At 43.2% G+C, this 27,860-nt stretch overlaps 1 protein-coding gene across 3 annotated transcripts in view; it reads right to left on the minus strand.

Annotated features, from left to right (window-relative positions):
* FNDC3A (fibronectin type III domain containing 3A) overlaps window positions 1–27,860 on the minus strand; it is a 219,804-nt gene that overhangs the window by 180,275 nt on the left and 11,669 nt on the right. For all 3 annotated transcript variants that reach the window (XM_038410965.2, XM_038410958.2, XM_043504514.1), the window contains one exon: window positions 4,800–4,928. In XM_038410965.2, the coding sequence (XP_038266893.1) occupies window positions 4,800–4,901 (102 nt within the window). In that variant the 5' untranslated portion in view covers window positions 4,902–4,928. Of the gene's footprint in view, window positions 1–4,799; window positions 4,929–27,860 lie in introns of those variants that run through there.

Genomic DNA, 27,860 nt, shown 5'->3' on the forward strand with positions numbered 1-27,860 from the left:
ATGGGCATTTACAGCTCTGTTAGTCTGATCTCAGTAGTATGCAAGATTTTAGAACAAATTGCAAAGGAAAGAATAATTAAATGTATGGAGGTAAACAGAAAAGGAAATGTAATGCAAGGTGGTTTTCCAGGGTATAGACTGTGCCAGTGTGATGGGATGTTTATCACACATCATTTCTGAAAGGGATAGGAAAGCTGAGAAAGGGCCAATTAATGTGAAATGCTGGACATGCAGGGATGAGGCTGGAGAAGCAACCCATGACTGGAAGATGAAGCTTAGCTCAGTAGGTGTGGACTGGGCTAGTATAAAGCCAGGAAGATGACAACAGCAATGGTTGCAGTGAGGAAGACTGTGCACAGAAATGGAATGAAATTCAATAGTACAAAGTGCAAGGTTATGCATTTAAACTTTAATAAGAAGAATTTTTATAAAAAGCTGTGGGCTCATCAGTTGTGACAGATAAGGAAAGTGACCTGAGTGTGTTGGTCAATCACAGAATGACAGAGTCACCAATGTGATGCAGCTGCAAAAAAAGGCAAATGTGATCCTAGGATGGATCATGGCATTTTCAGTACAGATACAGACATATTAATACCATTGTACAAGGCACTGGTAAGAACTCATTAGGAATATGGCATAGAATTCTGGTTGCCCATGTTCTAGAAAGATGAATTCGAACTGGAACAGGTGCATGGAAGAGCTACAAGGATGATTCGGGGAATGTAGGGCCTGTGTTATGAAAGGGGACTGGAAGAGTTTGGCTTGTTTTAGCCTAATGAAAAGAAGGCTGAAAAGGGAACCACAGAGGATTAAGAGCTATTTAAGCTAAAGGACAATGTTGGCACAAGAACAAAATGGGTATAAACTGCTTGTGACCAAATTCAGGCTGGAAATTAGAAGGTTAGAAACCTTCAGAGGAGTGAGATTCTGGAACAGCCTCCCAATAGGAGTTGTGGGTGCAAACATCTTAATTAATTTTGAGAGAGAGATGGATAAATTTATGAATGGGATTATATGATGGGGTTGCATGTGATGGTGGGGGCAGGGCTTGGTAGCTCTGGGGATCCCTTTTGATTTATGTTTTATGTCCCTCAAATTTCAAGCTTCAGGGCTTCAACTGGCCAATTGCAAGGATCAGGAAGGGATTTCCACACATTCCTCACCCATCAGTGTATTCTCTTTTTTTTTTGTTGTTTTTTGTCTCCTTTCTCTGAAGGATCAAAGATGGCCATGGCTGGAGATGGGGGACAAGACAGGGTGGGCCAGTACTCTGAAGTAGCACTGAGGATTATCTCTCTCATGGGCTCAGCTAGCTGATTCTTGCTCACATGCTTAGGGTGTAACTGATCATCGTATGTGGGGTTGGAAAGGAATTTTTCCACAGGTCAGACCAGCAGTTACCTAGGGTTTTTGCCTTCATCTGCAGCATGGGATGTGGTTTATTTGCAGGGATTATCTGGGTCTCTCTCACTTAATCAATTCCCTGCCATTTCAGGAAACTCTGGCATTGGTGCATCTCGGTACTGCCTAGTCTCTACTTGTGGCACACAACAGTTTAGTCTCTTGTGGGCTGTAATACTTCAGTCTAATTTCAGTTGTTGGGTTTAGTGTGTGGGTGCTGGGTGGTGTTTGTGACCTGTGATATACAGGAGATCAACCAGATGATCTGGTTGTCCATTCTGGCCTTAAACGCTAACAGGGTCTCATCTTTAATACCAAAAAGTTTTTGGAAATATTTACCATCTCTATAGGCAATGTAAGAGTCTCAAGAAAAGGATCGAAATCTGGCACCTTCAGTACCCAGACTGCAGTTTCTCTATTCCACAGCCTAAATAGTGAACAAAACACAGTGAGCCTAGATCTACACTGATTTCTCAAAAAGAAAAGGAGTACTTGTGGCACCTTAGAGACTAACAAATTTATTAGAGCATAAGGTTTCGTGAGCTACAGCTCACTTCATCGGATGCATTTGGTGGAAAAAACAGAGGAGAGATTTATATACACACACACAGAGAACATGAAACAATGGGTTTATCATACACATTGTAAGGAGAGTGATCACTTAAGATAAGCCATCACCAACAGCAGGGGGGGGAAAGGAGGAAAACCTTTCATGGTGACAAGCAGGTAGACTAATTCCAGCAGTTAACAAGAATATCAGAGGAACAGTGGGGGGTGGGGTGGGAGGGAGAAATACCATGGGGAAATAGTTTTACTTTGTGTAATGACTCATCCATTCCCAGTCTCTATTCAAGCCTAAGTTAATTGTATCCAGTTTGCAAATTAATTCCAATTCAGCAGTCTCTCGTTGGAGTCTGTTTTTGAAGCTTTTTTGTTGAAGTATAGCCACTCTTAGGTCCGTGATCGAGTGACCAGAGAGACTGAAGTGTTCTCCAACTGGTTTTTGAATGTTATAATTCTTGACGTCTGATTTGTGTCCATTCATTCTTTTACGTAGAGACTGTCCAGTTTGGCCAATGTACATGGCAGAGGGGCATTGCTGGCACATGATGGCATATATCACATTGGTAGATGCGCAGGTGAACGAGCCTCTGATAGTGTGGCTGATGTGATTAGGCCCTATGATAGTATCCCCTGAATAGATATGTGGACAGAGTTGGCAACGAGCTTTCGTGAGTTACAGCTCACTTCATAGGATGCATTCAGTGGAAAATACAATGGGGAGATTTACACAGAGAGAGAGAGAGAGAGAGAGGCAATGGATTTTATCATACACACTGTAAGGAGAGGGATCACTTATTATTATTAATCAAGGTGGGGCATTTCCAGCAGTTGACAAGAATGTCTGAGGAACAGGGGGGAGGGGGGAATAACACAGGGAAATAGTTTTACTTTGTGTAATGACCCATCCACTCCCAGTCTCTATTCAAGCCTAAGTTAATTGTATCCAGTTTGCAAATTAATTCCAATTCAGCAGTCTCTCATTGGAGTCTTTTTGAAGTTTTTTTTGTTTGAAGAATAGCCACTCTCAGGTCTGTAATCGAGTGACCAGAGAGATTGAAGTGTTCTCTGACTGGTTTTTGAATGTTATAATTCTTGACGTCTGATTTGTGTCCATTTATTCTTTTACGTAGAGACTGTCCAGTTTGACCAATGTACATGGCAGAGGGGCATTGCTGGCACATATCACATTGGTAGATGCGCAGGTGAATGAGCCTCTGATAGTGTGGCTGATGTGATTTAGGCCCTGTGATGGTGTCCCCTGAATAGATGATATGTGGACAGAGTTGGCAACGGGCTTTGTTGCAAGGATAGGTTCCTGGGTTAGTGGTTCTGTTGTGTGGTGTGTGGTTGCTGGTGAGTGTTTGCTTCAGGTTGGGGGGCTGTCTGTAAGCAAGGACTGGCCTGTCTCCCAAGATCTGTGAGAGTGATGGGTCGTCCTTCAGGATAGGTTGCAGATCCTTGATGATGCGTTGGAGAGGTTTTAGTTGGGGGCTGAAGGTGATGGCTAGTGGTGTTCTGTTGTTTTCTTTATTGGGCCTGTCCTGTAATAGGTGACTTCTGGGTATTCTTCTGGCTCTGTCAATCTGTTTCTTCACTTCAGCAGGTGGGTATTGTAGTTGTAAGAATACTTGATAGAGATCTTGTAGGTGTTTGTCTCTGTCTGAGGGGTTGGAGCAAATGCGGTTATATCGTAGCGCTTGGCTGTAGACAATGGATCGAGTGGTATGATCTGGATGAAAGCTAGAGGCATGTAGGTAGGAATAGCGGTCAGTAGGTTTCCGATATAGGGTGGTGTTTATGTGACCAGCAACCACACACCACACAACAGAACTACTAACCCAGGAACCTATCCTTGCAACAAAGCCCGTTGCCAACTCTGTCCACATATCTATTCAGGGGATACCATCATAGGGCCTAATCACATCAGCCACACTATCAGAGGCTCGTTCACCTGCGCATCTACCAATGTGATATTTGCCATCATGTGCCAGCAATGCCCCTCTGCCATGTACATTGGCCAAACTGGACAGTCTCTACGTAAAAGAATGAATGGACACAAATCAGACATCAAGAATTATAACATTCAAAAACCAGTTGGAGAACACTTCAATCTCTCTGGTCACTCGATCACAGACCTAAGAGTGGCTATACTTCAACAAAAAAGCTTCAAAAACAGACTCCAACGAGAGACTGCTGAATTGGAATTAATTTGCAAACTGGATACAATTAACTTAGGCTTGAATAGAGACTGGGAATGGATGAGTCATTACACTAAGTAAAACTATTTCCCCATGGTATTTCTCCCTCCCACCCCACCCCCCACTGTTCCTCTGATATTCTTGTTAACTGCTGGAATTAGCCTACCTGCTTGTCACCACGAAAGATTTTCCTCCTTTCCCCCCCCTGCTGTTGGTGATGGCTTATCTTAAGTGATCACTCTCCTTACAGTGTGTATGATAAACCCATTGTTTCATGTTCTCTGTGTGTGTGTATATAAATCTCTCCTCTGTTTTTTCCACCAAATGCATCCGATGAAGTGAGCTGTAGCTCACGAAACCTTATGCTCTAATAAATTTGTTAGTCTCTAAGGTGCCACAAGTACTCCTTTTCTTTTTGCGAATACAGACTAACACGGCTGCTACTTTGAAACCACTGATTTCTCAAGAGATATCAGAATGGTGTGACTATTATTTTCACGACTTTTGCTAATGAGCATTTTGGTGTTTTTCAGGATTTGGAGCTTTTCAAATATCTCACCTCTTCAGCTGGTACATAATGACATTTCTTTTGTAAATATGGCATAAAAAAAAGCAAAGGTATTGAAGTTTCTTTACCTGTTGTGCTCCATCGCCACTAACAATAGAGGCAGGTAGAAGAGGAATTTCACTACTTATAATCTGAGTAGTATCCAGTAGCGGCGGGTGGTCTGCCATCATTGATGGTACATTAATTCACAGGATCACCTGTAAAGAAAAACTACCAAAATTACATAATGTGCATATTATATATTTTAATACATGAAAATGGATTTCATAGTAAGTATCCTTTAAAATAGTCTTTAGTGTTAAAAAGTAAAGTTAACAAGATATGAAAAATATTTATACTGGTGCATTGAATTAGCACATCTCAAAGGACCTTTCCATAAATATGACTACGGTTATTTTGAAATGCTAGCACAGTGGTTCTCAAGCAGGGGTACGTGTACCACTGGGGGTACTCAAAGGTCTTCCAGGGGATATGCAACTCATCTAGATAATAGTTTCTCAACCTAGGGGTTGCAGCCCATAGGAAAGACGGAATTATGGGATGGGCTTGGGGGGCTTGCAAGTGCAGGGCTGGCATTAGGGGGTGGCAAGCAGGGCAATTGCACAGAGCCCCACACCACGGGGGAGGGGGCACAAAAAGCTAAGTTACATGCTTCAGCCCCATGTGGCAGAGCTTCAGCTTTAGGCAAGTCCCACAAGTGAAAAAAACAGTCTCAAGGATCACACTGAAATGTAAGTACATTTATATTCCAATACATTTATTTTATAATTATATGATAAAAATGAGAAAGTAAGCAACTTTTCAGTAATAGTGTGCTGTGACACTTTTGTGTTTCTATGTTTGATTTTGTAAGCTGGTTTTATGTGAGGTGAAACTTGGGATAGGCAAGACAATCAGACTCCTGAAAGGGATACAGTAGTCTGGAAAGGTTGAAAACCATTGTGCTAGTGTAACCCACAATTATATTCTATAGCAGGGGTGGGCAAACTTTTTGGCCCGAGTGCCACATCAGGATGCAAAACTGTATGGAGAGCCGGATAGGGAAGGCTTTGCACGTCCCCAAAAAGCCTGGCCCCCACCCCCTATCTGCCCCCTCCCACGTCTCCGCCCGACTGCCCCCCTCAGAACCCCACCCCCAATCCAACCCACCCCACCTGCTCCTTGTCCCCTGACCACCCCATCCCGGGATCCCCACCCCTAACCGCCCCCCGAGACCCGGGGTTTTTCGCCTTCCTCTGCAGCGTGGGGCACGGGTCACCTGCTGAAGGATTCTCTGTACCTTGAAGGATTCTCTGTACCCACGAGTTGAGGACTTCAATAGATCAGACATAGGTCAGGGGTTTGTTAAAGGAGTGAACAGGTGAGATTCTGTGGCCTGCGTTGTGCAGGAGGTCAGACTAGATGATCATAATGGTCCCTTCTGACCTTAAAGTCTATGAGTCTCTGAGACCTCCCCCCATCTAACCCTCCTCCGTTCCCCGTCCCCCCCACCAAAACCTCTACTCTATCCAACTGCCCCGTTCCCCATCCCGACTGCCCCCGCACCTCCACCCCGCCCCACCCAACTGCCCCGACTGCCCCCGCACCTCCGCCCCGCCCCACCCAACCGCCCCTTGCTCCCGACTGCCCCCCAGGACCTCCTGCCCCTTATCCAACCTTCCCCCCCACACCATGCTGCTCAGAGCAGCACGTCTGGCAGCCACGCCGCCCAACCAGAACTAGACACACCGCCATGCTGCCCATGTGGTGGCGTAACTCTGGAGGAGGGGGAACAGTGTGGGAGTGGCCGCGGCTAGCCTCCCGGCTGGGAGCTCAGGGGCCAGGTAGGACGGTCCCGCGGGCTGGATGTGGCCTGCAGGCCGTAGTTTTCCCACCTCTGCTCTTTAGGTCTCTGGCCCCCTCTGGTGGCTGAATCACAGGGTTTATGAGTTCACTGAAGCCTCTGAGCCAACAGATGGTCAGCCTTTTAAGTCAGTCAGTAGAGACTAATGGTTTTAGACCCAGAGGTCCAAGGTTTAATCCTCACTGTTCACAACTCATCTAAGGGACTGTGTTACATTAGAAAGGTTTGAAAGTGCACAAATGTCAAGCTTTGTTGTTATGAACAAATGCACTGGTACAATTTGATCTAATGTCAATTCATTATTATTATTATTTATTTTATTACTATCATGCCTAGGTGCCCTACTTACGGACCATGGCCCTGCTGTCCTAGGTGCTGAATAAATACAGAACAAAAAGATGATTCCTGCCCACGGTCAAGTTTACAATCAAAATATAAAATAAAAGACAACAGCTGGATACAGTCAGATGGGGGAGTGCAGGGAAACAATAAGACAATATTGGTCAACATGATTGCATTGTTTAGTGGTCTCAGCATACCCACCACCTAAATGTTGCCAATATTTTTGTAGGTATCACAGAAAAGGAGGGGTTTGAATGAGGTAGCTTTGCAGATGTTTACAGGGAACTCCTTTCAGGCCTGACGGGCAGCACAGGAGAAAATACAAAGGTGCTTGTTTGAAAATTTAAACAAGTGGGCAATAAAGGGTGGCATCATGGACGCAAGAGTCGACATCTTGCTCGCCAATGAGATATTATAGATAGGGTGGGGGGCAGGCCAGGGGTTTAAAAGTGAAGACAAATAGCTTATATTTGATTGACAAAGTAGTGGGGGCCACTGGAGGGATGCAGAGAGGTGGCATGGTCAAAGTGGTGGGCTAGAAAGATCATCTTTATACCAGCATTCTGAACATATACGAGCAGGGAAACAGTGCACTTATCAAGGCCAGAAAAAAGGATGTTGTAATAATTGAGACACAAGATGATAAGAGCCTAGACAAGAGGTTTAGATGAGTGGATAGACAGGAAAGGCCATATATTAGAATCTACAAGATTTAGATGTAGCCTGGACGAGAGGACATCAAAGAGAATGACGGGCAGCATGGTGATAGTGTCTACAGTAATCGAGAAAGAAGGTAGCAGGAAGCATTCTAGGAGGCACATTAAGAGCTCTATTTTATCCATGTTTAATCTCAAGTTGACAGTGAGGAGATGTCAGAGAGCTGGACCAAGATTTTAATTTGTACAGAAGATAACAGGAGTTATCTGGCGTGAAGATCCACACAGTTGATGGTAGTTAAATTTGAGTCTGGAGATGAGATTACCCAGAGATAAAGTTTAGAGGGAAAAGAAAAGAGGACCAAGGACAGCGCCCACTTTTTGGACACTAAGGTGCTAATAAGCGATGGTCACATAAACACCACCCTATATCGGAAACCTACTGACTTCTATTCCTACCTACATGCCTCCAGCTTTCACCCAGATCACACCACACGATCCATTGTCTACAGCCAAGCTCTATGATACAACCACATTTGCTCCAACCCCTCAGACAGAGACAAACACCTACAAGATCTCTATCAAGTATTCTTACAACTACAATACCCACCTGCTGAAGTGAAGAAACAGATTGACAGAGCCAGAAGAATACCCAGAAGTCACCTATTACAGGACAGGCCCAATAAAGAAAACAACAGAACACCACTAGCCATCACCTTCAGCCCCCAACTAAAACCTCTCCAACGCATCATCAAGGATCTGCAACCTATCCTGAAGGACGACCCATCACTCTCACAGATCTTGGGAGACAGGCCAGTCCTTGCTTACAGACAGCCCCCCAACCTGAAGCAAACACTCACCAGCAACCACACACCACACAACAGAACCACTAACCCAGGAACCTATCCTTGCAACAAAGCCCGTTGCCAACTCTGTCCACATATCATCTATTCAGGGGACACCATCACAGGGCCTAAATCACATCAGCCACACTATCAGAGGCTCATTCACCTGCGCATCTACCAATGTGATATGTGCCAGCAATGCCCCTCTGCCATGTACATTGGTCAAACTGGACAGTCTCTACGTAAAAGAATAAATGGACACAAATCAGACGTCAAGAATTATAACATTCAAAAACCAGTCAGAGAACACTTCAATCTCTCTGGTCACTCGATTACAGACCTGAGAGTGGCTATTCTTCAAACAAAAAAAACTTCAAAAAGACTCCAACGAGAGACTGCTGAATTGGAATTAATTTGCAAACTGGATACAATTAACTTAGGCTTGAATAGAGACTGGGAGTGGATGGGTCATTACACAAAGTAAAACTATTTCCCTGTGTTATTCCCCTCCTCCCCCCTGTTCCTCAGACATTCTTGTCAACTGCTGGAAATGCCCCACCTTGATTAATAATAATAAGTGATCCCTCTCCTTACAGTGTGTATGATAAAATCCATTGCCTCTCTCTCTCTCTCTCTCTCTCTGTGTAAATCTCCCCACTGTATTTTCCACTGAATGCATCCTATGAAGTGAGCTGTAACTCACGAAAGCTTCTGCTCAAATAAATTTGTTAGTCTCTAAGGTGCCACAAGTACTCCTTTTCTTTTTGCCAATAAAGACTAACACGGCTGCTACTCCGAAACCAGCGCCCTATAGAACACACACACAGAAAGTTGGAGGTGGGATGAGGAGTACCCTCTGAAGGACACAATGAAGGAATGATTTGAGAAGTAGGATAAAAACCAAGAGAGGGACAGAGTCACAGAAGCCAAAGGAGAAATTTTTTTGAAAAAGGAACATTTTCAGTGCTTTCCAAGGCGGCTGACAGGTCAAGGGGAATAAGGATGGAGTACTGGTTCTGAACTTTGGCTAGGAAAAATTAATTAGAAGTCACTGACAAGAGCAGTTTCAGTGGCGAGCAAGGGGCAAAAACCAGATTAGAGAGGGTCCTTTATGAAATTGAAGGAAAGCAACTTCTGATAGCATGTTCAATGAGCTTAGAGATAAACGGAGATGAGGCAGTAGTTAAAGAGGCAAGTAGGGTCAAGGGTGGGCTTTTTTAAAGTGGGAGAAAATAAAGTGTGTTTGTATTGTGAGGAGAAAGACAGCAGAGAATGAGAAGTTAATGAGAAGAATAAGGTGGGAAGGAGACTGGGTGCAAGGGAGATCAAGAGATGGGATGGGTTGTGGTCACTGGGATAAGTTGAGTGACCAGAGGAGAACAGATAACTTATGCGTCTGTGACAAGAAGGAGGGAAGAATGGTAGGAAGGGGAAGGGAAGGTATTTTGTCAGTTTTTTTTTTGAAATCAGTGAGATCCTATGTGGAGAGAAGCAAATGGAGGAAAAGGTTTGCGAAGGTATTCAAAGGTGGTTGGGAAGGAGGGCATGTGATTCAGTTAAGTTGGAGAGGTAGAGTTGTTTATCTAGGAAGATGGCAGAAGAGAAGCAGGAGAGAATAAATCTGTAGTGGAGGAAATCAGCTTGGTCATGGGATTTTTGCCAGAAACTCTTCGGAGAGTGAAAGCAGGAGCAAGGCTGGGGGTTGGCAAGGTAGACCTTGCGATGGGAGAGAGGGGCAAAAGTCAGAGTAGAGAAGACCAAAGCATGGAGTGAATCAACAGCTATATCAATTTAAGAAAAGAAAAAAGAGAAAAGGAGAAGTCATCTATGTTGGTGGATTGGAAGTCACAGGAAGGCTGAGTAACAGGACGTAAAGGAGGATGCGGGGGAAGAGGCTGAATGCGATCTGGTGATGGTTGGAATGGGGGAACTCAACAACTGAGAGACAAGAGAGAGTGCAGTGCTTTGTGAAGACCACGTCAAGTGAATGGCCCTTTTGGTGGTGAGTGGGACAGTTGAACCAAGGCTGTAAGTTGAATGAAGAGATGAGGACAAGGAAATGTGCAGCTAAGGGGTCAGCTGAATCATGAACCTGGAAAATGAGGTCAGCAAGGATGAGGAAGAAGTCAAAATCAGAGAGAAAGGCTGATAGGGATGGGATGAACTGGGTGGATGGTTGATGACAGCAACATGGGGGGGAGGGATGAAGAGTCAGATACACTTTTCTCCTTTTTCCACTCTTTTTCCTTTTTTAAATAAATGAGGGGTTGGAAGCTTCAGGAATGGGAAAGGAGAAGCCCAACACCCCAACCATGGTCCGATCAAGGGCTGGTAGTGTGGAAGAAGGAGAGTCCTCTGTTAGAGAGGGCAGCTGCAAAGGCAGTCAGATGATGGGATCCAAGTCACACAGCCAAGAGCTGAAGGAACTGAGATATGAAGAGGTTGTGGATAGTTGTCATCTTTTTAGAGAAGAAGTGGGCATTCCAGAGATAGGAGGAGGAGGAGAAGGAGGAGAAGAGAGAGTGGGCAAGGAAGGGAATGGGCCTGAGGTTAGAAATGGTTTGGTATGAGGGGGTGAAAGTCATGGCAGGGACGTGTGGGAGGCAGAGGATAGAAGGAGGGCAAGGGTTGGGGCAAATGTCAGCAGAGATAGTGGCACAAAAGAAAGAGTGTGGATGTAGGCACTGGGTTTATGCTGGTGGGAGAAGGGGGGAAACTGGGCTGGAGAAGGGAAAAGGACCAGCTGGTGGGATTCGTGCAAGGGTGAGTAACAAGGATAGGGAAATGCAGGCGGGGGGGGAGGGAGGTGAAGGAGGAGGAAAATGAATGCTGTGATGAAGACGGGAACGGTGAGACCCATGAGTAAATGGCAGATTAATACAATTGTTAAAAAAGGGGAATTGAAGAAATGCTGTTAGGCAAGGAATTTGAGATCTTTGAAGTGACTCTGGTAGATTTGATCACCAATCTGCATTATTAAATGTAATTCTTTAAACTACAGAGTTTATTTTTCTTCATATTAGCAGAGCATATTAAACATACTTGTAAGATAACGTTTAAAAAATTTTGCAATCAATTAGAACAATTCTTTAAAACAAGCTGGCACAGAAACAAAGCAAAAGTTTAATACATTTTTTTTTGAAGATTGAGAATAATTAAACTAAGATGTTTAAAATTAAACCTCAATTAAGTGCAAATTTTACAAACTTCCACAAAATGGTGTCCCTTTCCATGATACTTGTTGTATAGTCACATTTCTAACAAGCACAATGATAAAATAAATTGTGCCTCTTCCCTAGTACTATAGATGGAATAGCTGCACAGAGTATAACAGGTGCTCGGTACAGTCCTACAGCTCAACTGCTAATGGCCTAGTTTAGGTGTCATGCGATCTTGCCTGACCAAATCCTTGAAGCTCACTAAACATCAGAGCGTCCTTCTGCAGTTTGTCAGGGTAATCCTTCTTTTCTCAAAACCCCCAAAATAACTCCCCTAACAAGAAACACTTCACAGTAGAACACAATAATACAAAAAAGATGGGGGCAAGGATCAAGTATTTGTTTAAATACTAACAATCAGATGTCAAGAAGATGTCAAGAAGAGATGTCAAGAGTAACAAGAAGGGTTTCTTCAGGTATGTTGGCAACAAGAAGAAAGCCAAGGAAAGTGTGGGCCCCTTACTGAATGAGGGAGGCAAGCTAGTGACAGAGGATGTGGAAAAAGCTAATGTACTCAATGCTTTTTTTGCCTCTGTTTTCACTAACAAGGTCAGCTCCCAGACTGCTGTGCTGGGCAACACAAAATGGGGAAGAGATGGCCAGCCCTCTGTAGAGATAGAGGTGGTTAGGGACTATTTAGAAAAGCTGGACGTGCACAAGTCCATGGGGCCGGACGAATTGCATCCGAGAGTGTTGAAGGAATTGGCGGCTGTGATTGCAGAGCCCTTGGCCATTATCTTTGAAAACTCGTGGCGAACGGGGGAAGTCCCGGATGACTGGAAAAAGGCTAATGTAGTGCCCATCTTTAAAAAAGGGAAGAAGGAGGATCCTGGGAACTACAGGCCAGTCAGCCTCACCTCAGTCCCTGGAAAAATCATGGAGCAGGTCCTCAAAGAATCAATCCTGAAGCACTTAGAGGAGAGGAAAGTGATCAGGAACAGTCAGCATGGATTCACCAAGGGAAGGTCATGCCTGACTAATCTAATCGCCTTTTATGATGAGATTACTGGTTCTGTGGATGAAGGGAAAGCAGTGGATGTATTGTTTCTTGACTTTAGCAAAGCTTTTGACACGGTCTCCCACAGCATTCTTGTCAGCAAGTTAAGGAAGTATGGGCTGGATGAATGCACTATAAGGTGGGTAGAAAGCTGGCTAGATTGTCGGGCTCAACGGGTAGTGATCAATGGCTCCATGTCTAGTTGGCAGCCGGTGTCAAGTGGAGTGCCCCAGGGGTCGGTCCTGGGGCCCGTTTTGTTCAATATCTTCATAAATGATCTGGAGGATGGTGTGGATTGCACTCTCAGCAAATTTGCGGATGATACTAAACTGGGAGGAGTGGTAGATACGCTGGAGGGGAGGGATAGGATACAGAAGGACCTAGACAAATTGGAGGATTGGGCCAAAAGAAATCTAATGAGGTTCAATAAGGATAAGTGCAGGGTCCTGCACTTAGGATGGAAGAATCCAATGCACCGCTACAGACTAGGGACCGAATGGCTCGGCAGCAGTTCTGCGGAAAAGGACCTAGGGGTGACAGTGGACGAGAAGCTGGATATGAGTCAGCAGTGTGCCCTTGTTGCCAAGAAGGCCAATGGCATTTTGGGATGTATAAGTAGGGGCATAGCGAGCAGATCGAGGGACGTGATCGTTCCCCTCTATTCGACACTGGTGAGGCCTCATCTGGAGTACTGTGTCCAGTTTTGGGCCCCACACTACAGGAAGGATGTGGATAAATTGGAAAGAGTACAACGAAGGGCAACGAAAATGATTAGGGGTCTAGAGCACATGACTTATGAGGAGAGGCTGAGGGAGCTGGGATTGTTTAGTCTGCAGAAGAGAAGAATGAGGGGGGATTTGATAGCTGCTTTCAACTACCTGAAAGGGGGTTTCAAAGAGGATGGCTCTAGACTGTTCTCAATGGTAGCAGATGACAGAACGAGGAGTAATGGTCTCAAGTTGCAATGGGGGAGGTTTAGATTGGATATTAGGAAAAACTTTTTCACTAAGAGGGTGGTGAAACACTGGAATGCGTTACCTAGGGAGGTGGTAGAATCTCCTTCCTTAGAGGTTTTTAAGGTCAGGCTTGACAAAGCCCTGGCTGGGATGATTTAACTGGGACTTGGTCCTGCTTTGAGCAGGGGGTTGGACTAGATGACCTTCTGGGGTCCCTTCCAACCCTGATATTCTATGATTCTATGATTCTATGAATCACTCATGCATGTAATAATATAGACAGAATCAGGTCTGAGCAGACATTTTTGTGCTGACCACCTACTAATTACCAGGGAGAATAGAAGACACTCCCCTTCCCTTCTGTTGGAGACACAGCACTCTATTTTAAATTTTGAAACCACTGTTCCTGTTCAGAAACTGGGCTATGTCTTAATTTATATTTTGCAGAATTCGAATAAGATTTCTCTGTGGTTTCAATTAGGTCAGAAATACCACAAAGGATATTTTTCTTGTAATAGTCTTATACATTTAAGTCACTACCCATTTGCAATGAGGGCAGGCAGGCAAGAGGGATATTATGTACATCCCCACAAATATAAATAAGCACCCAAAGATTGTTGTGGGTGGTTCTCTTTGCTAAAAAAAAAAAAACCCCACATATTTGTTCTTTGTTTCAACATTGAAATTGATGAGCGTGTAAATTTTCTAAATAAAGTCTCAAATACTTAAAGCAAGGAAGTAATTTGCAGAGTAGGCTTAATTTGGAGATGGTCAGCCTTGGTGTTGTGACCCTTTAACGGCTCCTTTACAGCAGGTAAATCCCACAACAACTGACAGAGTACACCGGCACAACAAAGGAAACCTACAACCCATTATCAACCATAGCATTAAGGCTAGTGGCTTGCTATGGTAAAGATACACAAAAAGTCTGACGATAGGGCAAAAAATAAAGGTGACAATCATGATGAATGCTTAGTTAAGGGGAAAAATGCTATCAAAGTCCTTGGTCCATTATTTTAACTAGAACTTATGAGTGTCAAGTATCAGTGGAGTACAGCGTAGAATTCTTCTTCAGTTGTATGTTTGTTTTATACTGAATAATGTCAATGCAGGGCAGTCCTGTATATGTGACTTATTTTATTCATGTAATGTTGGTGTGTGTATAATAATCTGATGTTTTATGAAAACTCTGACATTTATACAGTAGAGGTGTTACAGCAATGAAAACTTAGAAATTTAAGACTACTGCATCTTGGAACAGTACGTTATTAATCCTGATTTTTAAAACTAATGTAGCTTGTCATTAAGATCATATCACTGTATTTCAAAAATTATTTAAAATTTTGAATGACACTAGCCTAGCTTTGGAATCAAATATATACACGTGATGGGTTAGACCCCTCCATCCAGGATGCCACTGTGGTTTCACTGACCCTCTCCTGCTCCACCAGCCTGGATTCCCTCTCCCTGTTTTGCTGAATTAGGCTCTCTGGCCTCTTGCAGCACACACAGGTAGGGCCACACCCAGCTGCAGACAAAGACTGAAGTCAGCTCTGTGTCAGAGGACTCACCCAGCACTCACATGCACACCCCTTTTGGGAGATAAGCCCAAAGGTATATTGTATTGAGCTGTACAGAAAAATCTGCATAGCACAAGCTCATAAAAATTCGCCCTCTTCCTCACTGTGAAGAGAGATATGCACACTTTCTTGCCCTCCCCACCCCAGTTAGAAATTGCATAAACTGGATTTAATAATAAACAAAACTAATTTATGAACTATAAAAAGCAGATTTTAAGTGGTTAAAGGGACAGCAAACAGAACAAAGCAGATTACTAAGCAAAAAAAAACCATGCACACTAAACTTGATTAACTAAAGAAATTGGCTACAAATAGAAATTTCTAACCCTAAGTATTGTCATAGGCAGATTACAAAGTGTCTTGAAAGTCAGCTGCACAGGTCTGCAGCTTGACACTTCGGGTATTATTACTCACAAGCTAGATGCCCTTCCAGCCTGGGCTCAACTCTGATCCCCCCAAGTTTCAGTTCTTGCTTCTAGGTGTTTTTCAATGTCTCTTTGGGTGGGGAAGCAGAGGAGAACCATCATGATGTCACTCCCCTACCTTATATAGCTTTTGTGTATGGCGAAAACCCTTAGTCTTCCCATGGAAGAACACTGGCATTCCAATGGGGGGGAGGTCCAGTACCAGGTGACTCAGTCACGTGTCTCAGCAGGGTCGTAGCAGCCATTACTCGTAGCCTGTCTGGAGCATCCACAGGAAGACTAAGCTCTTTCACAGCCTATTGTCTTTTGCTGATGGGCCATCAGCCCTGTCGGGCTTTGCATTGTTGTACCTGAAGGACTAGTTGCAGGAGTCACCCAAAGTAGCACATTTTAAATACAAATACATGGTCAATATTTCTAACTTCAGATACAGAAATGATACAGGCATACAAATTGGATAATCACATTTGGTAAATTATAATGATATAATGATATATCCAATGATCTCTCATGTGAGCCACCTTGCATAAAGTATTTCTCAGTTATGCCATATCATAAGCATATTTCCATAAAGAATATGGAACATAACATCACAATACAAAAATTAAATTAAATTAAAAACCCCACACTGCATTAGCATATTTTTAAATGAGCAGGAAATGCACAAAATTATTCTTCAAGATTTTATAAAAATAAAACACACACCTCCCTCCTAATAAGCCTTGATTAGAGTGTGTCACTATTTGAGGTCATCACAACTAACTCAGTCTTTCTGCTATATAGAAAGTAGACAAACAATGCTTATTCTCTAATATCTATCTACTCAAAGAGCACCTCAGAAAGACTCAAAGGACTTTCAGAAGCAAGCAACCATCATCCATTGTGCTGACAGTAGATTCTAATAATCTGAGGAGAAACATAACGAGGAATGGTTTCATTTGGGTTTTTTTTCCTGCTTCTAGGTTATCCAGCTAACCTAGCCTTCCTGTTTAATCAATATTAGTTTAAACTTCTTCCAAAACAGATATATCTTCTATATCGTGAGGTACAACAGTACTGATGTTCATTATTAACAGCATATTTAATACAATTTCCTTTCAGTGCACTTCAAGTTTGTCTTTGTTAGTATCAAACAAGGGAAAAATCTCTTACTCTAACATGAGAATTTACAAAGACATCTTAATGGCTCTCAACCCTCTACAGTTAAATAATGGAGATACTTATTTGACCAAATGAAAAGATGTTATGCAACCTACAATACAAAAATAGATTTGTTGTCCAAAAAACCAACACAACTGACCATTTTAATTTATTTACTCCTCCTGGGCTGAAACGCTGTTGTAAATTTGCTCTGGGTTTAAGTTGGAATACAAAGCTGTAAGCATACAGAACCCTTATGAGGAAAAAAGCTCAGAGCAGCAAGTGTGGAGTAGCTAGTGCACGATGATATTCAGTGCAAAGTATGAGTGGAAATAGAGGGGGGTCTGTAAGTAGTTAGTGCAGAGTAGCTAGTACACTTTAAATTCACATCCTAGCTTACACTGCACTAAACTCCCCATGTAGACAAGCCCTATGCCTAGGGCCCTACTAAATTCATGGCCATGAAAAACAGGTCACGCACCGTGAAATCTGGTCTTGTGTGCTTCTACCCTATACTATACAGATTTCATAGGGGAGACCAGCGTTTCTCAAATTGGGGGTCCTGACCCAAAAGAGTTGCAGGGGGTTATTTTGGTGGGTTGCCACCCTTACTTCTGTGCTGCCTTCAGAGCTGGACAGCTGGAGAGAGGTGGCTATTGGCCAGATGCCCCACCAGCAGCAGCACAGAAGTAAAGGTGGCAATACCATACCATGCCATCCTTCTGTGCTGCTGCTGGTGGTGGATCTGCCTTCAGAGCTGGGCTCCCTACCAGCAGCCACCGCTCTCCAACTGCCCAGCGCTGAAGGCAGTGCCATCACCAGCAGCAGTGCAGAAGTAAGGGTAGCAGTACTGCAATCCCCCCCGCCCCAATTACAACACCATGAAATTTCAGATTTAAATAGCTGAAATCATGAAATTTACAATTTTTAAAATCCTATGACCAAGAAATTGACCAAAGTAGACTGTGAATATGGTAGGGCCCTACTATACCTAGACGGTCTAACACCTTCTCTTCTCACTGAACCTGCTTACCTACTATTTTTGCTGTCATGTCAGCAGCACAGGTCTTCCCCAAGAGATCATGAGATGCTAGCAATGAATAGGACTTCCCTCAGTCTGATTCTTTGTTCCTATGGTTCATGGAGTTCCTGTTTTCCTCTTTCTCCACCTAGCTCAGAAGTAATTTGCATGCTATCAAGCCATCAGGTTGCATGGAGGAACAAGTCCGAAGGATTTAATCCAGTTTATCATTAAATGGGCAAGTTTACTACCCTGAGGTGGACCAATTGTCTTCTCAGGTCTTATAAACACTGAGTTTTTTTGGTCACTTTATATTCTTGTGGCACTGCTTGCACTCCTGGGGATGCACATTTCTGTCAGTTACTCAGCCACCTCGTGAAATATTAAAGATCAAACACATGGGTTCTGGATCTCCTTTGTATAGATGGATACCAGAATCTACACTTACATATCTGGCTAGCTAGCAGCACATCCGTATGACAGTCTTCTATGAGATATGCCAACAATAAAATCAGCTGGATCACAGAAGCAGAAGACATTGATCACTCTTAACATAGCACCTAACCGAGCTTCACAATGTGTGCAGTGTTATTTGTACAACTAAAATTACTTCTAACCTTTGCCTTTAAGCCCTCAACAATTAGGACCTATCTATCTTACAGCCTTTTCTAATTCCACAGCAATTCAAGATAACAGTACCGAATGGGAACCAAAACTCACATTGACAGAGCCTAGATTCAAGGACTTGAGAACAGGAACCATAGCACTGTTCATGATAGGCCCCCTCCCCTGTCTGCCCCCCAAACTTCAGAACTGAAGATCAGACGGAGCTCTCACCTAACCATTTTCCGGACACACTCTTAAAAAAGGCGTTAAAAATTACACCTGTTTGTGCACAACACCCAATACAATGCGGCCCTGATTTTGATTGGAATCTTGGGGCACTACCACTAGGATAAATAATAAAACTACAAAGAGGGGAAAACAAATAAAAAGGCATAAAAGGAACCTTCAAAATGAAGTCAATGCTAAATAATGTTTTATTTTGTGCCTAGATAGCATGGTGATGTATTGGAAATGTTGAAGATAGGGGAGTCTCCCAATTTTTCTTGGGTCAGTAGAGCAGTCAGTACATGCATCCTCTTACAGCTACCAGCTCTCATGAATCAGAACTTCTCACAAGGCCTATTCTTCTAATGGGCTTCAGCTGAGAGCTTTGCTGGTGCGCATACTTTCTTCAGTAGGGTTCTTTTGTGGTTAGGCTCCCACAGGAGCTAAGGGCAACGCCACTCCTCAGGCACAATGGAAATTTCTATCATAAAGATAAAAGTTCATCTGTGCAGGAGGGCAAGAGGTTTCTCAGGGGCTGGTCCATGACTGCAGAATGAGCTGACACACCACCACAAACCTCACCATCTTCAAGTGTGAGCCACTTCAAGTGTGAGGCACACTTCTTCAATTGTGCCTTCTCTAATACACAGAAAACAGCATGCACATTTAAAAAAATAATAAAAACAAACCAACAACCCTAAAACAGAATCCTACCAAAACAAAATGACCACACAATTTTTCCCCTTCCCAGAGAATGAGAGAACAAATCACGTGTCAGATGTTACTCTCACTGCTTAAAGCACTATTGGAAGGAGCTCACATATTACAGTGATGAGGATGATATCAGAATATATAGAATTAGGCAATGACCCACAAGGTCTGTATATGGGCCACCAAAATTATTAAGCATGCTAAAGAGATTCTTTTTGCATGTTTACACTAGGGTTGTCAAGTGATTAAAAGAATTAATCGTGATTAATCGCGCAATTAAAAAGAAAAGGACTTGTGGCCCCTTAGAGACTAACAAATTTATCTGAGCATAAGCTTTCCTGAGCTATAGCTCACTTCATCGGATGCATGCAGTGGAAAATACAGTGGGGAAATTTATAAACATAGAGAACCTGAAACAATGGGTGTTACCATACACACTGTAACAAGAGTGATCAGATAAGGTAAGCTATTATCAGCAGGAGAGCTGGGGGGGGGACCTTTTGTAATGATAATCAAGGTGGCCCATTTCCAGCAGTTGACAAAAATGTCTGAAGAACGGGGGGGGGGAAGGGGGAAGAGGAATAAATATGGGGAAATAGTTTTACTTTGTGTAATAACCCATCCATTCCCAGTCTTTATTCAAGCCTAAGTTACTTGTATCCAGTTTGCAAATTAATTCCAATTCAGCAGTCTCTCGTTGGAGTCTGTTTTTGAAGCTTTTTTGTTGAAGTATAGCCACTTTTAGGTCAGTAATCGAGTGACCAAAGAGATTGAAGTGTTCTCCGACTGGTTTTTGAATGTTATAATTCTTGACATCTGATTTGTGTCCATTTATTCTTTTACGTAGAGACTGTCCGGTTTGGCCAATGTACATGGCAGAGGGACATTGCTGGCACATGATGGCATATATCACATTGATAAATGTGCAGGTGAACGAGCCTCTGATAGTGTGGCTGATGTGATTAGGCCCTATGATGGTGTCCCCTGAATAGATATGTGGACACAGTTGGCAATGGGCTTTGTGGCAAGGATTAATCATAATGTTAAACTATAACAGAATACCATTTATTTAAATATTTTTGGATTTTAACATTTTCAAATATATTGATTTCTATTACAACACAGAATACAAAGTGTACAGTGTTCACTTTACATTTATTTTTTATTACAAATATTTGCACTGTAAATTGCCTTCCAAAATCTGAGAGGGATGAGCTTTAGAGCCTGCTTTAAGAAGTCTTAAAAGAGCAACACTCAGATGCAGAAAATACAGAACCCGAACTATCAAAAGAGAAAAATCAACCTTCTGCTGGTGGCATCTGACTCAGATGATGAAAATGAACATGTGTCAGTCTGCTCTGCTTTGGATTGTTATCAAGTAGAATCCGTCATCAGGGTGGTTGAAGTATGGAGGGACATATGAATCTTTAGCGCGTTTGGCACGTAAATATCTTGCGACGCTGGCTACAACTGTGCCATGCAAATGCCTGTTGTCACTTTCAGGTGACACTGTGAACAAGAAGCAGGCAGCATTATCTCCTGCAAATTGCAACCAAAGTTGTTTGTCTGAGCAATTGGCTGAAGTAGGACCAAGGGGACTTGTAGCTTCTAAAGTTTTACGTTGTTTTATTTTTGAATGCAGTTATTTTTGTAATGACTCATCCAATTCCAGTCTTTATTCAGGCCTAATTTGATGGTGTCCAGTTTGCAAATTAATTCCAGTTCTGCAGTTTCTCGTTGGAATTTTGTTTTTTTGTTGAAGAATTGCCGCTTTTAAGTCTGTTATTGAGTAACCAGGGAGGTTGAAGTGTTCTCCTACTGGTTTTTGAATGTTGTAATTCCCAATGTCAGATTTGTGTCCATTTATTCTTTTGCGTAGAGACTGTCCGATTTGGCACATCTACCAATGTGATATATGCCATCAATGCCCCTTTGCCATGTACATTGGCCAAACCGGACAGTCCGAGTCATTACAAAACTTAATTTTACCATACTAATTTCCCCCTATTGTTCCTCACACCTTCTTGTCAACTGTTTGAAATTGGCCACCCTCATTATCACTACAAAAGTGATTTTTCCTCCCTTGGTAGTCTACTGTTAATTGAACTGTCTCATTAGACTGACTCCACACCTGGTAAGGCAACTCCCATCATTTCATGTACTATGTATAAATATACTTGCTATTGTATTTTTCACTCCATGCATCTGATGAAGTGGGTTCTAGCCCACGAAAGCTTATGCCCAAATAAATGTGTTAGTCTCTAAGGTGTCACAAAGACTCCACATTGTTTTTATAGAACTACTATGTAATTATTAAATACTGATCGAATAGTTTTATTGATTTATATATTGGCACAGAAATTTACATTCTGTGCTCCCCTAGGCTCTGGCAGCAACTCTCTCTTCTCGTCTTCCCCCCCATCCCGGCTCAAGCTCGCTTTTCCCTCCCTCCCCAGCTCAAGTTCATTTTTCCCTCCCTCCCTCGCTCAAGCTCCTGCAGGTGCTCGCTCTTTTACCCACAGCCCAAGGGCCAAGAGGAGCTCGCTCTCCCCGCCATTGCGTCACGGGGCTGGAGGAGTTCTGTGTCCCTGAGGATTATTGGGGGGACCCAGGCCCCTGCTTGCCCTTCTTCCATCCCCACCCCCCATGCACACCCCTCTGGCCAAGTCAGTGAGGTAAAGTTACCATATAGTTATACTGTTATTAGACTTCCCTGTATGGGTGTAAAGGTCTAGCATAATATGAGGCTGTTGGGGAAAAAACAAGCAGAAAAGCAACACAACGAATCTAGATAAGCAACCTCCCATCCAAGCACTTGGAAGGCAATTACAGTTCAGTGGCTTAGTTCTATGCTTCAGGCCAAAGTTACACAGTTGTTTTGCCAGTGCTAACAGATCAAAGGTCTATGAACAGTTAAAGTGATTTAGGGCACGTCTACACTATAAATTTTGGTTGACACAAACTACAGCGGCATCCAGCTGTGCATGTGTACTTAGCTGCTTGTGGTGGCACTGGACATATCCACCAGGAATGCTTGTGTCAATGCAAAGTGTAATGCATGATGGATTGTAATTCCAATATGCCATGCAAACCAAAAACCCCTGAAAACCAATGCCTTTTGGAAAATTTTTGCAGTGTGTTGTGGGATAGAAATGATTCACCCAGGGATCTCTGGGAGCTAGGGATCAAATTCCCAGCATGCAGCTTGCCACTCCATCCCATAATTTTTGTACTTTTTTTTTTAAATCCCACGAACCTAAGATACTTTTTGATGTCCACCATCTATAACAGAAGCATGAAGCCTACAGAGCTATGTATTATTCTCATGATTGTTGCAAATACAGGACACATGATTCTCCTGTATCTGGAGACCCACAGGAACAACCGCAACAACAGGGGACATGATGATGCCTTCAAGGACAGATTCCAAAGGGATAAAGCAATTCAAGTTTGCTGGTAGAGTTCACGGAACAGTTGCAGACAGTGAAGTGCTGCTTCTGGGCCTGAGAAACAAGCACTGACTACTGGGATCACATCATAATGCAAGTTTGGGACAAGCAGTAGCTGTAGAATTTTTGGATGCAAAAAGGCCATATATATTTCTGGATCTGTGTGCTGAGCTCACCCCAGGCCTCCACCGCAGAGACAGTGCACTGATAGCTGAGAAGCAAGAGGCAATCACATCCTGGAAACTTGTAATGCCAGACTGCTACTTGTCAGTGGGAAATCAGTTTGGAGTTGGAAAATCCCTGGCGGGTGCCATTGTCATACAAGAGCATTGGCCACTAATCATCTTCTGCTACACAGGACTGAGATCCTTGCCAACATGAAGGACACAGTGGATAGATTTGCAGCAAAGGGGTTCTTGGACTATAGTGGAGCAATAGATGGCATGCATATCCCCATTTTGGTATTAGTCCACCTTGCCACAGAGTACATCAACAGAAAGGGTTACCTTTCTGTGGTTATGCAAACGTTAGTGGATCACTGGAGACAATTCACAGATATCAGGATGGGCTGGTCAGGGAAGGTGCACAACAGCTTTATGAACACAGGATTGTTCAGAAAGCTGCAAGCAGGGCCATTCCCTCCTCACTGGTGGATTATCACTGACTATACTGAAATGCCAGCAGAGGTTCTGGGGGATCCAGCCTACCCTTTGCTCTCATAGCTCATGAAACCATGCACTGGTTACCACCAAGCAAAGATTCAACCACCAGCTCAGCAGGTACAGAATGACTGTTTAATATGCTTTTGGTAGACCGAAGGGATGCTGCCAGTGTTTACTCACTAAATTGAATCTCAGTTAAAACAATATCCCAGTGGTTACAGCTGCATGTTGTGTCCTGCATAATGTCTGAGGCAAATAGGGAAAAGCTACCACCACGGTGGAGGTAGAACATCTGTCTGCTGACTTTGAACAGCCAGAGGAGGGCCATTACAAGAGCTCAGTGTGAAACTATGCACTTAAAGAAGGCTTTGAAAGAGCATTTTAACAGGCTGTGGTGGACAGTTCTCTAGGCCTGAAGCTTTAGTTCCTAACAGCACCTATGTGGTGTGTGGTATACATTTATAAATATGGCTGGTGTTTTCTTGAACCTATGAGTTATCTGGTGCTCTGCATTTACAATGTACTAGATGCTTTGGTTACCCCTATGCACTCTGCAATGTGCTGTGAACTAAAACAATTTTATTTAAAAAAACCTGAAATTTGAGTGGCAAAAACAATACAGAAAAACGATGTGGAAAAAACAGGCAATGCTATGCAAACTGTAAACAGAATGGCACTTTGAAATTAGAAAGGTAGAAAAAAATTGTCCATTTCAGTGCACAGAGTCCATTGTGGCTACACATATACCATTCCTTGCTGTCCCCTGACATGGCATGGTAGAGGTACGGATGCAGCCCGTGATGCCATGTGGAATGCTGGGATGTATAGGGTGCCACTACCATGGAGTTCTCCAAGGACAGCAAAGTGTGAAGAGTCAGACATATGGACCTGTACATCAACTAGGGTGTGCAGCATTTGTGTTTGCTGTCTGAGAAGCCCTATTACGTGATGGTGCATCACCTTCTCGATTTCTTGGGCCTTTTTCCTGTCCCTTCTCAATGCTCTCTGCTGTATCAGCCCTCCAGGCCCTTTGTTTGCAGTCCGATTCAACACTGGCTTGCAGGATTTCACTAAATATATCCTTCCTAGTCCTCTACTTTCTCCTCATGGGGTCAGGTGTTCTGCAGCGTAGATGGGAACTTTTCAAAACTGAAATGGCAGCAGCTGCTGATAAAGACAGACATCATTGGATTTACAGTGACAACATAAAGGGAAAGATAAGTTTCAAGACTCCCTCCCTTATTCCAAAATTAAAAAAAACACCCTCCAACTTTTTAATAAGACTGTTTATTATAGAACCATAGAATATGGACTGGAAGGGACCTAAAGAGGTCATTTAGTCCAGTCCCCTGCACTCATGGTAGGACTAAGCATTATCTAGATCATTTCTGACAGGTGTTGGTCTAACCTGCTCTTAAAAATCTCCAATGATAGAGATTCCACAATCTTCCTAGGAAATTTATTCCAGTGCTTACCCATCCTGACAGTTAGGAAGTTTTTCCTAATGTCCAGCATAAACCGCACTTGCTGCAATTTAAGACCATTGCTTCTTGTCCTATCTTCAGGAGGTTAACAAGAACAATTTTTCCAACTCCTCCTTGTAACAACCTTTTATGGTCTTGAAAGCTGTCCCCTCTAAGTCTTTTCTTCTCCAGACTAAACAAACCCAATTTTTTCCAATCTTCCCTCATAGGTCATGTTTTCTAGACCTTTAATTATTTTTGTTGCTCTTCACTGGACTCTCTCTAATTTGTCCACATCTTTCCTGAAATATGGCACTCAGAACTGAACACAATACTCCAGTTGAGGCCTAAGCAGTACAGAATAGAGCGGAAGAATAACTTCTCCTGTCTTGGCTTATAATACTCCTGCTAATACATACCAAAATGTTGACGACTTTTGCAAAAAAAAAAAAAAAGTGACACTTGTGATCCACTATGACTCCCAGATCCCTTTCTCCAGTACTCCTCCTTAGGCAGTCATTTACAATTTTGTATGTGTGCAATTAGTTGTTCTTTCCTAAGGGGAGTATTTTGGATACGTCCACTATTGATACGTCGCTTTCGGTGCTGTGTAGAAGACCTCACTCTCCAACCACAGTGAATATGGACTACCAGAGGCAGGGGTGAAAAGGAATTTTGGTTGTACGAAACAGAATTTCAGCCCCTAATCCATAGGTGCTGGAATTAGGGGTGCTGCAGCACCCACTGGCTTGAAGTGGTTCCCTTATACACGGGGTTTACAGTTTGGTTCAATGGTTCTCAGCACCCACACTACAAAAATTGTTTCAGCACCCCTGCCCTAATCCATGGGTCCACGGGCAATTGTACTGAATATTTACACAATTTTTCCTACTAGTGGTGGTGATTTTAACTGATTTCACTCCTGAGGGTAACAAAGGCACAGAGAGCTCAGCTTCTACTGGCACCCCAACCCCACCAGATCTGTATGGCACTAGCCAGTTTACTGTTATATTGCCAGCCAAACTCATTGCAAAATGGTGTGGGAAAATTTCCTTCCACAGAGGAAGAAATAAAGGACAGCCACCCCTAGAAGCCTCTGGAAAAGGACTGTGAAGTATCTCCATGAAAGTTTCATTGAGATCTCTCAGAAGGATACAAGATACTGCCCTATTTACATAAACTGCTTTGCATGCCCTGCCCCCACGTAATCCAACAGGGGAATGAAAAGCAGGTACCAACTTTACCTTTGTTTGTTGAACCTACATCTTCTCGTATAAGTGAAACAATGAAAATTCAATACTTATGTCAGTATACCTTGAGGATGGTGCCGGGGAATCTTTAAATTTCAACATTGTAAGGAAAAATGTATGCACACGCTTACCTAAAGTCCTTTCCCCTTCATCTGGCTCATCTGTGCTCAGATGGCAGGACTAGCTGGACTGTGTGGGAGCCCTGAACAAGTTCTGACTATCAGCATGGCTGGATTCCGCCTCTCCCCCAGGCATCTCCTCCTCCACCTTGCTGTTCCCAGCAGAGATCTCTGTCTCAGGCTCCTCCAAGGTATCCATGCTGGTTGGGTCTCTGCCAAGTATGGCATGCAGGTTATAGTAAAAGCAGCAGTTGTGCAGCTCAGACTAGATCAACTGTTGGCTCCCTGGCCTTGCAATACACCTGCTGAATTTCCTTTGCTTTCACATGGCACTGCTCCTGTTCTATCATACCCCTTTGCCTGCCTCCCCCATGCAATCTTTTTGTAGATATCCAAATTTCTATGGCTGTCTACATTGCACAGCCTCTTCTCCTCACAGGCCCAGGAGATCCAACACCTTCTGTCTACTCTAGGCAGGAATGCATCTAGTGCATGGAGCTGGCATTGTCACTTGGGCAATAGCAACTCTCTCTTGCTGTGTGCTTGTTAGGAAGAGACATTTCAAAAACACATGGGGGAAGCGGTTAAGACGGAGAAAGAGCAGCTTTTGGTCTCTGAACTCTGTCAGGCTGGAGGGAGGTTACCAGTGGAGTTCCTCAAGGATCAGTTTGGGGACCAATCTTTTTATTACTGACCTCGGCACAAAAAGTGGGAGTGTGCTAATAAAGTTTGCAGATGATACAAAGCTGGGAGGTATTGCCAATTTAGAGAAGGACCGGGATATCATACAGGAGGATCTGGATGACCTTGTAAACTGGAGTAATAGTAATAGGATGAAATTTAATAGTGAGAAGTGTAAGGTTATGCATTTAGGGATTAATAACAAGAATTTTAGTTATAAACTGGGGACACATCAATTAGAAGTAACGGAGGAGGAGAAGGACCTTGGAGTATTGGTTGATCATAGGATCACTATGAGCTGCCAATGTGATATGGCTGTGAAAAAAGCTAATGTGGTCTTGGGATGCATCAGGAGAGGTATTTCCAGTAGGGATAACGGTATTAAAACCTTCTTATACAAGGCACTGGTGAGACCTCACCTGGAATACTGTGTGCAGTTCTGGTCTCCCATGTTTAAGAAGGATGAATTCAAACTGGAACAGGTACAGAGAAAGGCTACTAGGATGATCCGAGGAATGGAAAACTTGTCTTATGAAAGGAGACTTAAGGAGCTTGGCTTGTTTAGCCTAACTAAAAGAAGGTTGAGGGGAGATATGATTGCTCTCTATAAATATATCAGAGGGATAAAATCCGGAGAGGGAGAGGAATTATTTAAGATCAGTACCAATGTGGACACAAGAACAAATGGATATAAACTGGCCACCAGGAAGTTTAGACTTGAAATTAGAAGAAGGTTTCTAACCAACAGAGGAGTGACGTTTTGGAATAGCCTTCCAAGGGAAGCAGTGGGGGCAAAAGATCTATCTGGCTTTAAGATTAAACTCAATAAATTTATGGAGGAGATGGTATGATGGGATAACAGGTTTTGGTAATTAATTGATCTTTAAATATTCATGGTAAATAGGCCTAATCTCCTGAGATGGGATATTAGATGGGTGGG

The sequence above is a fragment of the Dermochelys coriacea genome, chromosome 1 (genome assembly GCF_009764565.3).
Source record: "Dermochelys coriacea isolate rDerCor1 chromosome 1, rDerCor1.pri.v4, whole genome shotgun sequence".
Classification (NCBI taxonomy): domain Eukaryota; kingdom Metazoa; phylum Chordata; order Testudines; family Dermochelyidae; genus Dermochelys; species Dermochelys coriacea.